The sequence below is a fragment of the Chaetodon trifascialis genome, chromosome 9 (genome assembly GCF_039877785.1).
Source record: "Chaetodon trifascialis isolate fChaTrf1 chromosome 9, fChaTrf1.hap1, whole genome shotgun sequence".
NCBI classification, from domain to species: Eukaryota; Metazoa; Chordata; class Actinopteri; order Chaetodontiformes; family Chaetodontidae; genus Chaetodon; species Chaetodon trifascialis.
This window is the reverse complement of record NC_092064.1, coordinates 30046446-30058915: the sequence shown is the minus strand read 5'-3', so window position 1 is coordinate 30058915 and position 12470 is coordinate 30046446. Positions and strand designations below refer to the sequence as shown.

The 12470-nt window shown below is 45.2% G+C and overlaps 2 protein-coding genes across 2 annotated transcripts in view; one reads left to right on the top strand and one right to left on the bottom strand.

Moving 5' to 3' along the window:
- clrn1 (clarin 1) overlaps positions 1 to 12470 on the top strand; it is a 56967-nt gene that overhangs the window by 19573 nt on the left and 24924 nt on the right. The gene's annotated exons all lie outside the window — the stretch shown is intronic.
- eif2a (eukaryotic translation initiation factor 2A) overlaps positions 5815 to 12470 on the bottom strand; it is a 12261-nt gene continuing 5605 nt past the window's right edge. Inside the window, exons 9-16 of the mRNA XM_070970534.1 lie at positions 12438 to 12470; positions 11725 to 11881; positions 11341 to 11425; positions 10921 to 11253; positions 8309 to 8422; positions 8103 to 8216; positions 7931 to 7996; positions 5815 to 5925 (exon numbers count right to left, since the gene is read on the bottom strand). The exon at positions 12438 to 12470 is cut by the window's right edge and continues 84 nt beyond it. Of these exons, the coding sequence (XP_070826635.1) occupies positions 5860 to 5925; positions 7931 to 7996; positions 8103 to 8216; positions 8309 to 8422; positions 10921 to 11253; positions 11341 to 11425; positions 11725 to 11881; positions 12438 to 12470 (968 nt within the window). The 3' untranslated portion in view covers positions 5815 to 5859. The remainder of the gene's footprint in view (positions 5926 to 7930; positions 7997 to 8102; positions 8217 to 8308; positions 8423 to 10920; positions 11254 to 11340; positions 11426 to 11724; positions 11882 to 12437) is intronic.

The window sequence follows — 12470 nt, the reverse complement described above, 5'->3', positions numbered from 1 at the left end:
CAATCCAAACAGCTGATTCACATCTCCGAAAACGTAGTTGCACTCTGATTATGAATCAGTTGAAATTGTGTAAATGTAACTCCATCAGACTGTAGAACTCCTTGATAATTTCCCTTTGGGATAAATAAAGTTCATATATATATGTGTGTGTGTGTGTGTGTGTGTGTGTGTGTGTGTGTATACAGAGCTATCACACATGGACTGGGACAAGCCTGCCGTCTTCCCTGATGACGACAGTGGTCGGCTGGTCAGGGACCAATCTGTGTTAAATTATTTCAGTTAACATGCCTGTTTAAATTTCAGTGAAATGTGTCCTGCATTGGCAGAGGAATTTGTGTTATTTTTATTCAGATTGATTTGGCCTCTTGTGTTTGTGCTGTATACTGTGTGTATACAAGCTTGCAGGGAGTCTACTCATCCATTCATCTGTTGTTCATTTGATTTGTGCTGCTTTGTTTCAGTGTGCAGACGTGTTGTGTTACATACAGACCTTTGGATGTGTGTTTCTTCTGTGTTGTATAATATGCTTTGATTCTGAGTCACTGTGTGACTTCAGTTTGGAAAGAACTGATGCTTTGATTTATCCTGATTCAATAAAGGAACATCATGTTACTCTTTGATGTGTATTTATATTTATATTGGATGTGTATTTTATATACAGTCTATGGGAAACTGTCTATCTGATGGTTGCAGCATCATGTAAAATCATCATTGATCTACAATGATTGAAATGAATGAAATGACTTCAAACTGAAATGAATGCTGCTCATGTTTTGTGTTAATGTGTAAATGATGACGTGGATCAGGTTGGATGTGAGAACAGTGTGTAGTGCTCAGTGGAATAACTGCTGGTTTCTGTTTGTGATGATGCTGACTGAGATAAGGGATGAGATTCAACAGATCCTGGAGCTTCGCCTGGTCTGGAGCAGGCCAGCTCCACACAATAAATCTCCATGGTAACTCATCCCATAACAGATCCCACTTTCTGCTGTCCTGCTTTTGTGCAACCGGATCAGGGATCAGCTGAGCCAGGATCACCAACATATCCCGGCTGAATCCCTTATCCTAGTTTAGTGCAACGGACCCCTTGTCCCAGTAAAACCAGAAACACAGAGCACGTGTAGATCAATAATGACCACATGAAGAAACCAGTATGTAGTGTTTCCAGTATGAACATGACCAGTATACAACATATGCTAACATATATAAACAATATGTACTGTTAGCTAGCTCAGCTAACCTGTCATTCAATACTGTTTAACGTTAGCTGTTAGCTTACTCAGCTAACCTGTCATTCAATACTGTTTAACGTTAGCTGTTAGCTTACTCAGCTAACCAGTCACTCAATGCTGCTTAACGTTAGCTGTTAGCTTACTCAGCTAACCAGTCACTCAATGCTGCTTAACGTTAGCTGTTAGCTTACTCAGCTAACCAGTCACTCAATGCTGCTTAACGTTAGCTGTTAGCTTACTCAGCTGTGAATGCACGCGCTTCCTGACGAGCTCCCCACGATCTGCTGTGAACTGGTCAGGCGGTGTTTTCTACTTGAATCATATAAACGACAACGAAACACAGAAGAACACTAAAACAACTTCCTTCGTCATTAATAAATATAAATAAACTAAACAAGCGCACAGTGTGTTGACCTACCAGCAGGTCACTTACACAAACACACCCGCACCTCACACAGGGGCGGGGCTTCTCAGATCAGAGCTGGCGGAGATGAGACACAGACACGCGCCCCGCTCACTTTAACTGCACGGGAATAATTAACGAGCGCATACAGCAACATAACCTCCAATAGCAGCCGAAGTTTGATTGACAGCGAAATTAACGAATGGTAGGCCAGCAACGGTTTCTACTGTTTTACCGATACGGCTGAGCCTTCATGCGAGTATGACGTAAAAATAGAAGAACAATTAAACGGAAATCCATCGTAAACCTTAAGGCGCTCACAAAACGCGAAGAGACCATCTGAATATTCTGTCTGCTTTGTCACTTTTAAAAGTATAAGAGCAAGTGGTTTCACTATATGAGATGATACTGGCATTTTCCAGTAATCTGGAGCCCCCCAGCTATATACCTCATGACCCCCCTTTGATATTTGCACACGCTGGTCCAAGCAGCTCCTGGAACCCTGATCCAGACTGGAAACCTGATCTGTCTTCTGCCCCATGTGTTCGGGTTCAAATCATTCAATATGATCACGGGTTTATCAGATCATAATTTAACCCTCGTAGCTAGGAAACTGTCAAAAAACGCTTCAGTCCCTGTGACGTAAGAAAGAGCAGTCAGCTCAGAATACCTAAGGGAGAACAAAATAACTTTGAAAATGCAATTAAAGGGATCAATTGGAATAATATTCTGTCTTACACTGACATTGATTCCTATTGCCAGGCCTTTTTGTCCACAATCCAAAGCACAATGAATAATTTTTTAAGAAAAACTAAACCTGCCCGCAGACAAAAAAACACTCTCCCATGGTTAAATGGTAACATACATAAATTAATGAGAGAACGTGATGCGGCACTAAAAACAGCTTTTAAATCAAAATTAATCACTGATGGATTAAAGTTTGCAGGACTGCGAAATAAGGTAACAAAAGAAATTAGAAAAGCAAAAGCAAATTTTTTCATTAATATCATTGACCAAGCAAAGGGAAATTCAAAGTTCATTTGGGAGAATTTAAGGAGGCTGACAGGGAAACATCATATCGGCAATAAAAAGTGCCTTGAAATCTGTGTGAATGGTAGTATTACACAGGATGAAGCTCAAATAGCAGCAACTTTCAACTCATATTTTGTGGAATCAGTACGGACACTGACACAGAGCATCTCCATCAATTCACCAAGTGTCATATCTGTAAATAATGATAAACCTGTTTTTGTGATTATAGAAATATCTGAACCTAAAGTAAGAATGATTATAAACTCCCTAAAGAATTCTAAAGCTAAAGATGTGCATGGCCTGGACACAATGCTCTTGAAAACGTTCAGTGAGTGTTTGTCTGGTCCAATAACGCATATTTTCAATAAATCCATCAATGAGGGGGTCTTTCATGGAAAACAGCCATAATTACACCTATTTATAAAACAGGTTGTCCCACAGAGGTATGTAATTATAGATCAATAAGTATAGTACCAGTTATGACAAAGATAATTGAAAGATATATCGCGGAACAACTTACCAGCCACCTTAACAACAGCCCCTTCAAACTGCATCCTATGCAATTTGGTTTTAGATCTAACCACTCAACTGAGACTGCTAACTGCTTTCTACTGGAGAATATGAAATCTAAACTAGATGGGGGGGAGTTGTTGGGGCCATATTTTTAGATCTAAAGAAAGCTTTTGACACTGTGGACCATGATGTTCTGTTATCAAAGCTTTCAATGTTCAACTTCTCCCCTAATGCCATTAAATGGATGCAATCCTATCTTGAAGGTAGAGCACAGAGTGTAAGGATAAATAATGAGCTGTCATCAGCCCTTAGTTGTGATGTTGGTGTACCTCAGGGATCAATCCTGGGACCCCTGTTGTTTAGCCTTTATATAAATGATCTCCCCACTGTATGCAGTGAGGCTGAGATCCAAATGTACGCAGGTGACACCGTCATCTACGTCCATGCAACAACCAAACAACAAGCTGCATGTAAGCTTACAGCAGCAATGGCTCATGTCACAAACTGGCTTAATAACTCGTGTCTCCACTTAAACACAAAGAAAACTGTATGTATGTTTTTCACAAAGCGGTCAACAGACACCTGATGTTTATGTTGCAGGTGAAAAGGTCACAGTGGTATCTGATTTTAAATATCTTGGAATAACAATTGACTCCAATCTCACATTTAAAAAACAGATTAAAACCGTAACAAATGTTGTAAAATTCAATCTGTCAAATTTTCGTCATATCAGAAACTGTCTAACTACTACGCTGCAACATTATATTTCAACGCCATGATCATGTCACATCTGTCATATTGTCTGACTAGTTGGGCTCAAGCCTCCTGTACAACTCTCAAATCTGTACAGTCAATTCAATTCAATTTATTCGGCATACTACCAAGCTATTAAGATACTTGACAAGAAGCCAAACACCTATCATCATTGTAACTGCCTCAGAAATCATAAATTACTGAGTTGGGATAATCTTGTCAAATTCACTGATGCTTGTCTTTCTACAAGATAGTCCATGACTTGGCTCCTCCCCCTCTTAGTGCCTTTAGTAAGCAGAAAACAACTGATGATAGATGCACCAGGTCTGTGGTAAGAGGGGACTGCATAATACCAAGGAGGAGGACAGCTTTTGGACAGTCAGCTTTTTCAGTAAGGCCATCTCATACATGGAACAGTTTGCCAACATCTATCAGAAACAATGACACATATTATTCATTCAAAATGGAGTTAAAATCGTGGTTAAAAGACAATCAAGTGTGTGACCATACTCTGACCTGCTCATGTAACTTGAAGCGTGCTTTATTTGTTTAATGTTTTATGTATTTATTGTCTTTATTATGTATTTTATGTGTGCTTATGAAGTGTACAGTATTGTTGTCCTTGTTTTAATGTATTCTCAAGTCCTGTAGTTGCCATCACACCTGTCCAGGGACTGCGGCTGAAAATTAGCCAGGATGGCTAAACTGGCGCATTTACAGAAATGTTTATTAATGTGCATTGTCCCTGTAATTTTAAACCGAACAAATAAATAAAAATGAACTGATCAGATGTGATCCACAAACATCAGATCGACTCCATCAGGTTTCCAACACGTGCTTCTTCTTCTTCTTCTTCTTCTTCTTCTTCTTCTCACAGAGACTACAGTTCCAAACTTGGGGCACAGTTTGGAAATCTCAACCACAAAAACATCCAATTGGCCTCATGGTGGCGCTACAATGACGAGCTTTGCATTTTTGAACCAAAAGTCTCATCAACATTTATTCTGCGGGACTCTATCAGTTTAGGCCACGCCCATTTGAGCCTGGAAAGCTCTTCCGCCATTTTGAAGCTTGAGCTCTGAGCTTTGAGCTGCGTCTGGGTCTTCACCAACACGTTTGTTCAGTCGTCATTGTCATCATGTGACCAGTGAGAGGAATCTATTTGCTGATGACGACAATAAAATGTGTTTGAAAGCTCCAGTAAGAAAACCTCCAGTTCACTTTTTTCTGTTTTCCTTTCTTACTTCTGTCGCGTGACCATGTGAAGATAATATTTAAATAAAAATCATCTCAGCTGTCTGACTGAGAGCTGTCTGAACAAACATGTCAATAAGTCCATGTGACTCAAAAACAAAGCATTTATTAGACTTTCATTCAAATCTGTTGGTGCATGCACTGAGGAGATGAGACTTTTATTTTGAAAGGGTCACTAGCAAAAGCTTCAGCATCTGTACAGATGTTGCATAGCAACAGGGCTTCAATGGGCTGCTTCAATTCAATGTCTCTCTCACACACACACTCACACACACACACACACACACACACACACACACACACACACACACACACACACACACACACACACACACACACACACACACACACACACACACACACACACACACACCCCCCCTGTGTTAAAGGAACATCGGAAACAGAACGCGAACCAGGGATCCAATCAGTTAATGGCTGTACGAGGCGTGACCATGATGGCCCCACCCCTCACAGAAACCCCACCCCTCCTCACAGGTGTGAGTGATAAGTGCAACCAAGATGTCTCCAACACACACAGAACCTCAATGTGCTGTGTGTGTGTGTGTGTGTGTGTGTGTGTGTGTGTGTGTGTGTGTGTGTGTGTGTGTGTGTGTGTGTGTGTGTGTGGTGCATTCTGGGCTTGGAGGCGGGGCCGAGCTCCTGCAGCTCCCCCTACTGTCCAATCTGCAGCTCCTCCAGCTCCTTCAGCAGCTGATCCTCCTTCTGGATCTTCTCCAGCTGAAAACACACACACACACACACACACACACACACACACACACACACACACACACACACACACACACACACCTTGTTACATCAGTGGTTAAATATATATACATATATATCATATACACGACCACTTTCTAATGGCTGTCAATCACTTATCAATATTGCAGCGATGTGTGTGTATGTATGTACACACACACACACACACACACATCACATATGTCCTCTCTCTCTCTCTCTCTCTCTCTCTCTCTCTCTCTCTCTCAAATTCAAATAGCTTTATTGGCATGAACAAAGACATGTTGTTGCCAAAGCAGAAGTAGGTGTACACATTAGCTTCACCATCGGCTGACTGAGGGGGCTGTTGTCAGGGTTTGGTGGGCTTTCAGTGCTTCGAATGGAAGTGTGTCCTTTGGGCTTGAATTTAGATGAGTCCAAAATGTAATTGTCCGTTTTCGTATATTCAGCAGTAACGGGAAACGTCCCAGTTCTGCTCGGCAGGAGTTGTTTGGTGTCTTCCTTTGGACATTTAGAGTCCTTGGACAGAATTCAGTATGGAGGGCCTCTATTGGGTGTTTGTCCCATGAGTCATGCTCCAACCCACTGAGTGGGCCCCGGGCTTCACGTCCATATAGAGCTATTGGTAAGATCACATTACAAACATTTTTCTCCAGACCCTAACTGGGATGTTAATGTTGAATAATCTGGTTTTTAATGCGTACATTGCTCTGCCTGATTCGTCTTTGAGTGTATTTATGGCCATATTGAAGTTTCCTCAAGATCATAATCTGGGTTTTCTTAAAGTTGACATCCAAGGGCCAGTGATGACATCATTGTTCCAGGGCGGTCAGGTTGTGCTGAAGAGCATCACTGCTAGGGGACAACAGAATGAGGACATCAGCATAAAGCAGGTATGCGATCTCTGTGTTGTGAGGCCCGGAGCTGCTGACTGGTCCAACTGGTCTGCCAGTTCATTGATGTACAGGTTGAGCAGTGTTGGACTTGTTTGACACCACGTCCTTGAGTGAAATACTCTGTTCTTTGGTTGATTTTCACAGCTCACTGGTTGTGCTTGTACATGTTTGATTAGGTCAGATACCTCACCACCTCGTCCACTTTGAAGGAGTCTGAAGAAAAGTCCTTCATGCCAAATGGAATCCAAGGCTTTTCTCTCCCTCTGTCTGTCTGTCTGTCTGTCTGTCTGTCTGTCTGTCCGTCCGTCTGTCTGTCCATCTGTCTCTCCATCTGTCTGTCTGTCTGCCTCTCCCTCTGTCTGTCTCTCCATCTGTCTGTCTGTCTGTCTGTCTGTCCGTCTGTCTGTCTCTCCATCTGTCTGTCTGTCTGTCTCTCCATCTGTCTGTCTCTCCATCTGTCTGTCTGTCTGTCTGTCTGTCTGTCTGTCTGTCTGTCCGTCTGTCCATCTGTTTGTCTGTCTCTCCATCTGTCTGTCTGTCTGTCTGTCTCTCCATCTGTCTGTCTGTCTGTCTCTCCATCTGTCTGTCTCTCCATCTGTCTGTCTGTCTGTCTCTCCATCTGTCTGTCTCTCCATCTGTCCCTCTGTCTGTCTGTCTGTCTGTCTGTCTGTCTGTCTGTCTGTCTGTCTGTCTGTCTGTCTGTCTCTTCCTGTCTCTCTCCCTCTGTCTGTCTCTCCATCTTTCTGTCTGTCTGTCTGTCTGTCTGTCTGTCCGTCTGTCTGTCCATCTGTTTGTCTGTCTCTCTTTCTGTCTGTCTCTCCATCTGTTTGTCTGTCTGTCTGTCTGTCTCTCTCTCTGCCTGTCTGTCTCTCCCTCTGTCTGTCTCTCTTTCTGTCTGTCTCTTCCTCTGTCTCTCTCTCCCTCTGTCTGTCTGTCTCTCCATCTGTCTGTCTGTCTGTCTCTCTTTCTGTCTGTCTCTCCATCTGTTTGTCTGTTTGTCTGTCTGTCTCTCTCTCTCTGCCTGTCTGTCTGTCTGTCTCTCCGGCTGCCTGTAGAGTTTCTGGACTCAAACAGGAAACAGGAAACAGGAAACAGGTCACCTGGTTCTTCTGCAGGACTTTTCCAGACGCCTGTTGGTCCTTCAGCTCCTCGATAGCTTTGAGTTTCTGAAAGAGACAAACGCATCACTGACACGCTGACCAATCACAGCCCAGAACTCAAAGTGTAGACACGCCTGATGTCTGGATGAGGCTCAGTTTATTGGCTCCTCACCTTCCTTAAATTCTTTATCTTCTTGTCAGTCTCTGGGTCACCACTGCTTGGCTCTGATTGGCTGTTGCTGTTGGGGGTGGGGTCAGAAGGAGGCCCGGGTTCAGATTTCGCCTCCTGCAGAATAATTGTTATCATCAAAAGATTATCGCTGAATTAATTTGTGTGTCTTAACTTTACAGCCACCTGATTGGCTAACGTCAGTTCACCTGTTTAGCTGCTTTCTTGGCCTCTCGTTTCTTCTGGTTCTTCAGAGCTGATTTAGAGAGACTCTTCTCCCCCAAAGCACCAGGACGCATGTTCTGAGGAGGCTCCTCCTCATGCTGACACAGAAACAAACATGGTTAGACATCAACACCTGCATCAACACCTGCTTCAACACCTGCATCAACACCTGCATCAACACCTGCTTCCAAACCTGTATCAACACCTGCATCAATACCTGCTTCAACACCTGCTGCTCACCTGCTGCAACACCTGCTTCAACACCTGCATCAACACCTGCATCAACACCTGCTTCAACACCTGCTTCCAAACCTGCATCAACACCTGCATCAACACCTGCTTCAACACCTGCTTCAACACCTGCTGCTCACCTGCTGTAACACCTGCTTCAACACCTGCATCAACACCTGCATCAACACCTGCTTCAACACCTGCTTCAACACCTGCTTCCAAACCTGCATCAACACCTGCATCAACACCTACTTCCAAACCTGCATCAACACCTGCATCAACACCTGCTTCAACACCTGCATCAACACCTGCATCAACACCTGCATCAACACCTGCATCAACACCTGCTTCCAAACCTGCATCAACACCTGCTTCAACACCTGCATCAACACCTGCATCAACACCTGCTTCAACACCTGCATCAACACCTGCTTCCAAACCTGCATCAACACCTGCTTCAACACCTGCATCAACACCTGCTTCAACACCTGCTTCAACACCTGCATCAACACCTGCATCAACACCTGCTTCCAAACCTGCATCAACACCTGCATAAACACCTGCTTCAACACCTGCATCAACACTTGCATCAACACCTGCTTCCAAACCTGCATCAACACCTGCATCAACACCTGCATCAACACCTGCTTCAACACCTGCATCCACACCTGCTTCCAAACCTGCATCAACACCTGCATCAACACCTGCTTCAACACCTGCATCAACACCTGCATCAACACCTGCATCAACACCTGCTTCAACACCTGCATCAACACCTGCATCAACACCTGCTTCCAAACCTGCATCAACACCTGCATCAATACCTGCTTCCAAACCTGCATCAACACCTGCTTCAACACCTACTTCAACACCTGCATCAACACCTGCTTCAACACCTGCTTCAACACCTGCTTCAACACCTGCTTCAACACCTGCATCAACACCTGCATCAACACCTGCTTCAACACCTGCATCCGCACCTGCATCAGCACCTGCTTCAACATCTGCATCAACACCTACATCAACACCTGCTTCAACACCTGCATCAACACCTGCATCAACACCTGCATCAACACCTGCTTCAACACCTGCATCAACACCTGCATCAACACCTGCTTCAACACCTGCATCAACACCTGCATCAACACCTGCTTCCAAACCTGTATCAACACCTGCATCAATACCTGCTTCAACACCTGCTTCCAAACCTGCATCAACACCTGCTTCAACACCTGCATCAACACCTGCATCAACACCTGCTTCAACACCTGCATCAACACCTGCATCAACACCTGCATCAACACCTGCTTCAACACCTGCTTCAACACCTGCTTCAACACCTGCATCAACACCTGCATCAACACCTGCTTCAACACCTGCATTAACACCTGCATCAACACCTGCTTCAACACCTGCATCAACACCTGCATCAACACCTGCATCAACACCTGCTTCAACACCTGCATCAACACCTGCATCAACACCTGCTTCCAAACCTGCATCAACACCTGCATCAATACCTGCTTCAACACCTGCTTCCAAACCTGCATCAACACCTGCTTCAACACCTGCTTCAACACCTGCATCAACACCTGCTTCAACACCTGCTTCAACACCTGCTTCAACACCTGCATCAACACCTGCTTCAACACCTGCATCAGCACCTGCTTCAACATCTGCATCAACACCTACATCAACACCTGCATCAACACCTGCATCAACACCTGCTTCAACACCTGCTTCAACACCTGCATCAACACCTGCATCAACACCTGCTTCAACACCTGCATCAACACCTGCATCAACACCTGCTTCAACACCTGCTTCAACACCTGCATCAACACCTGCATCAACACCTGCTTCCAAACCTGCATCAACACCTGCATCAATACCTGCTTCAACACCTGCTTCCAAACCTGCATCAACACCTGCTTCAACACCTGCATCAACACCTGCATCAACACCTGCATCAACACCTGCTTCAACACCTGCTTCAACACCTGCATCAACACCTGCATCAACACCTGCATCAACACCTGCTTCAACACCTGCATCAACACCTGCTTCAACACCTGCATCAACACCTGCATCAACACCTGCTTCAACACCTGCTTCAACACCTGCATCAACACCTGCATCAACACCTGCATCAACACCTGCTTCAACACCTGCTTCAACACCTGCATCAACACCTGTCATAAAACATAATCTGTTGTGCATTTCCTGTGTGGCACCCATTGGTGGAAAGTAACTGAAATGCACTATGGGAGTCGTAGTTTTATTTCTCAGACTGTTCTGAGTTCTCGAGGTCTGATCTCAACCTCCATGTCGTGAACTGGAACCCTGTTCGGTGCTGGTTGCTCACCAGTTTGGTGCTGGGCATGGCCGGCAGGTGTCTCAGTGCGGGGGGGCGGTACGCCTGCTTGGGGGGGACCTTCGTGGTTCCCAGCTCGCTGGGGACCGCCTGGTACTTGACGGCCCGTTCAGGGAAGGTGCCGTCGGGAAAGGACTGCCAGCGGACCTCCCACAGCTCTGAGCCAGCCGCCACGTCCTGTTTGTGCAGCACAGAGCCGGTGTAGTGCCAGATCTTAAAACCGTTACAGACCCGCAGCCGTGGAGAACACGTCGCCGTGACCACGTGCTCGCCGTCAGGACACCAAGAGAAATGAGTGGTGTCTGGCTCCTGAGGTTTGGACACCTGGGTGGACACAGATGAGACGAAGCTTCACCTGGTTTATCTGCCAACTTTGATCTCGGCATTTGTGTTGCTGCTGTTCTTCCTCACCTGTTTGTATTTCTTTACATCCCAGACCTCCATCTGACCCTGCAGGTTCCCGAAACCAGCCAGGACCAGGATGTGACCCTGAGGACTGAAAGCAGGAAGGACGAATCAGTCAGGATCGGGTCAAACACGTGTCAAAACATGCGTCTGATGCAACAGGTAGAAGAAGTTCATCAAATCTGCTGAGAGCTGAGCTCGTGGTGTAAAACAGACTCTGTATGTGTCGAAGGAGGTTTTCACATTCACTTCAATGCAGTTTGACCTCCAATGCATCTAGTGGCCATTAGAGGAACTGCAGCTTTGAGACTGCTGACTGGTTTCATCAAAACGACTTCAGCAGCTTGAGTGACTGACGCAGTGACCGTCCAGGAACAGGTGTGTTCTCACCTGTAGTAGGCAGCGTTCCGTGGTCCAGTTCCAAAGTCGAACACCGGGTCACATTTGAGGTTGAAGACTGTGGCTTTGGCCGGCATGAAGCCATACACCACGCAGAACTCTGCAGAGTTGGGACTCCACACCACGTCGTAGATCGGACCGTTCTTCGCTGCTCAGACGTGGAAATAAGGAACTCTGTTAACCTGCTGCAAAGATCTGGTCCTGCTGGGTTTCTAGACCGGCTGAGCTCCTTCCTGCTGTCCCTCCCTGTGTACTAATACGTTTCTGAGGGTTCCTGTCCACACTGAGCTGGACAGGGACATTTGAGCCTGCAGCTACATTAAGAAATATTTTCACTGGGCTGACGATTAATTGGCCGTCTGGTCTAGCGTGACACATTCAAAATGTCTTTAAGCGTAGACCAACAGCAGAAAAACAGGAAATGGTCAAAAATCAAATCGAATCATTTCAGCTCTAAAGATTCAACAGGCGACAATTTGGCAGCGTTCTTGTACTGAAGACTGTTCAGGGTCAGGGTTCGGGTTCAGGGTCAAGGTCAGGGTTCAGGGATGTTTTGCTTTGCTCCCTTTCGATGGTGTTTTCATCTCCTGTTTATCAAAAGCAGGTTTGGAGAATACAACACTTTGTGAACTTTCACCCTGACAGTAAACACGTTCAGTTCAGCGTCAGATGTTTGGTCACCAAAGCAGACGAAGAGAACTCACGCAGCTGAACCAGAGCCGTCTCTCCGTTCACAG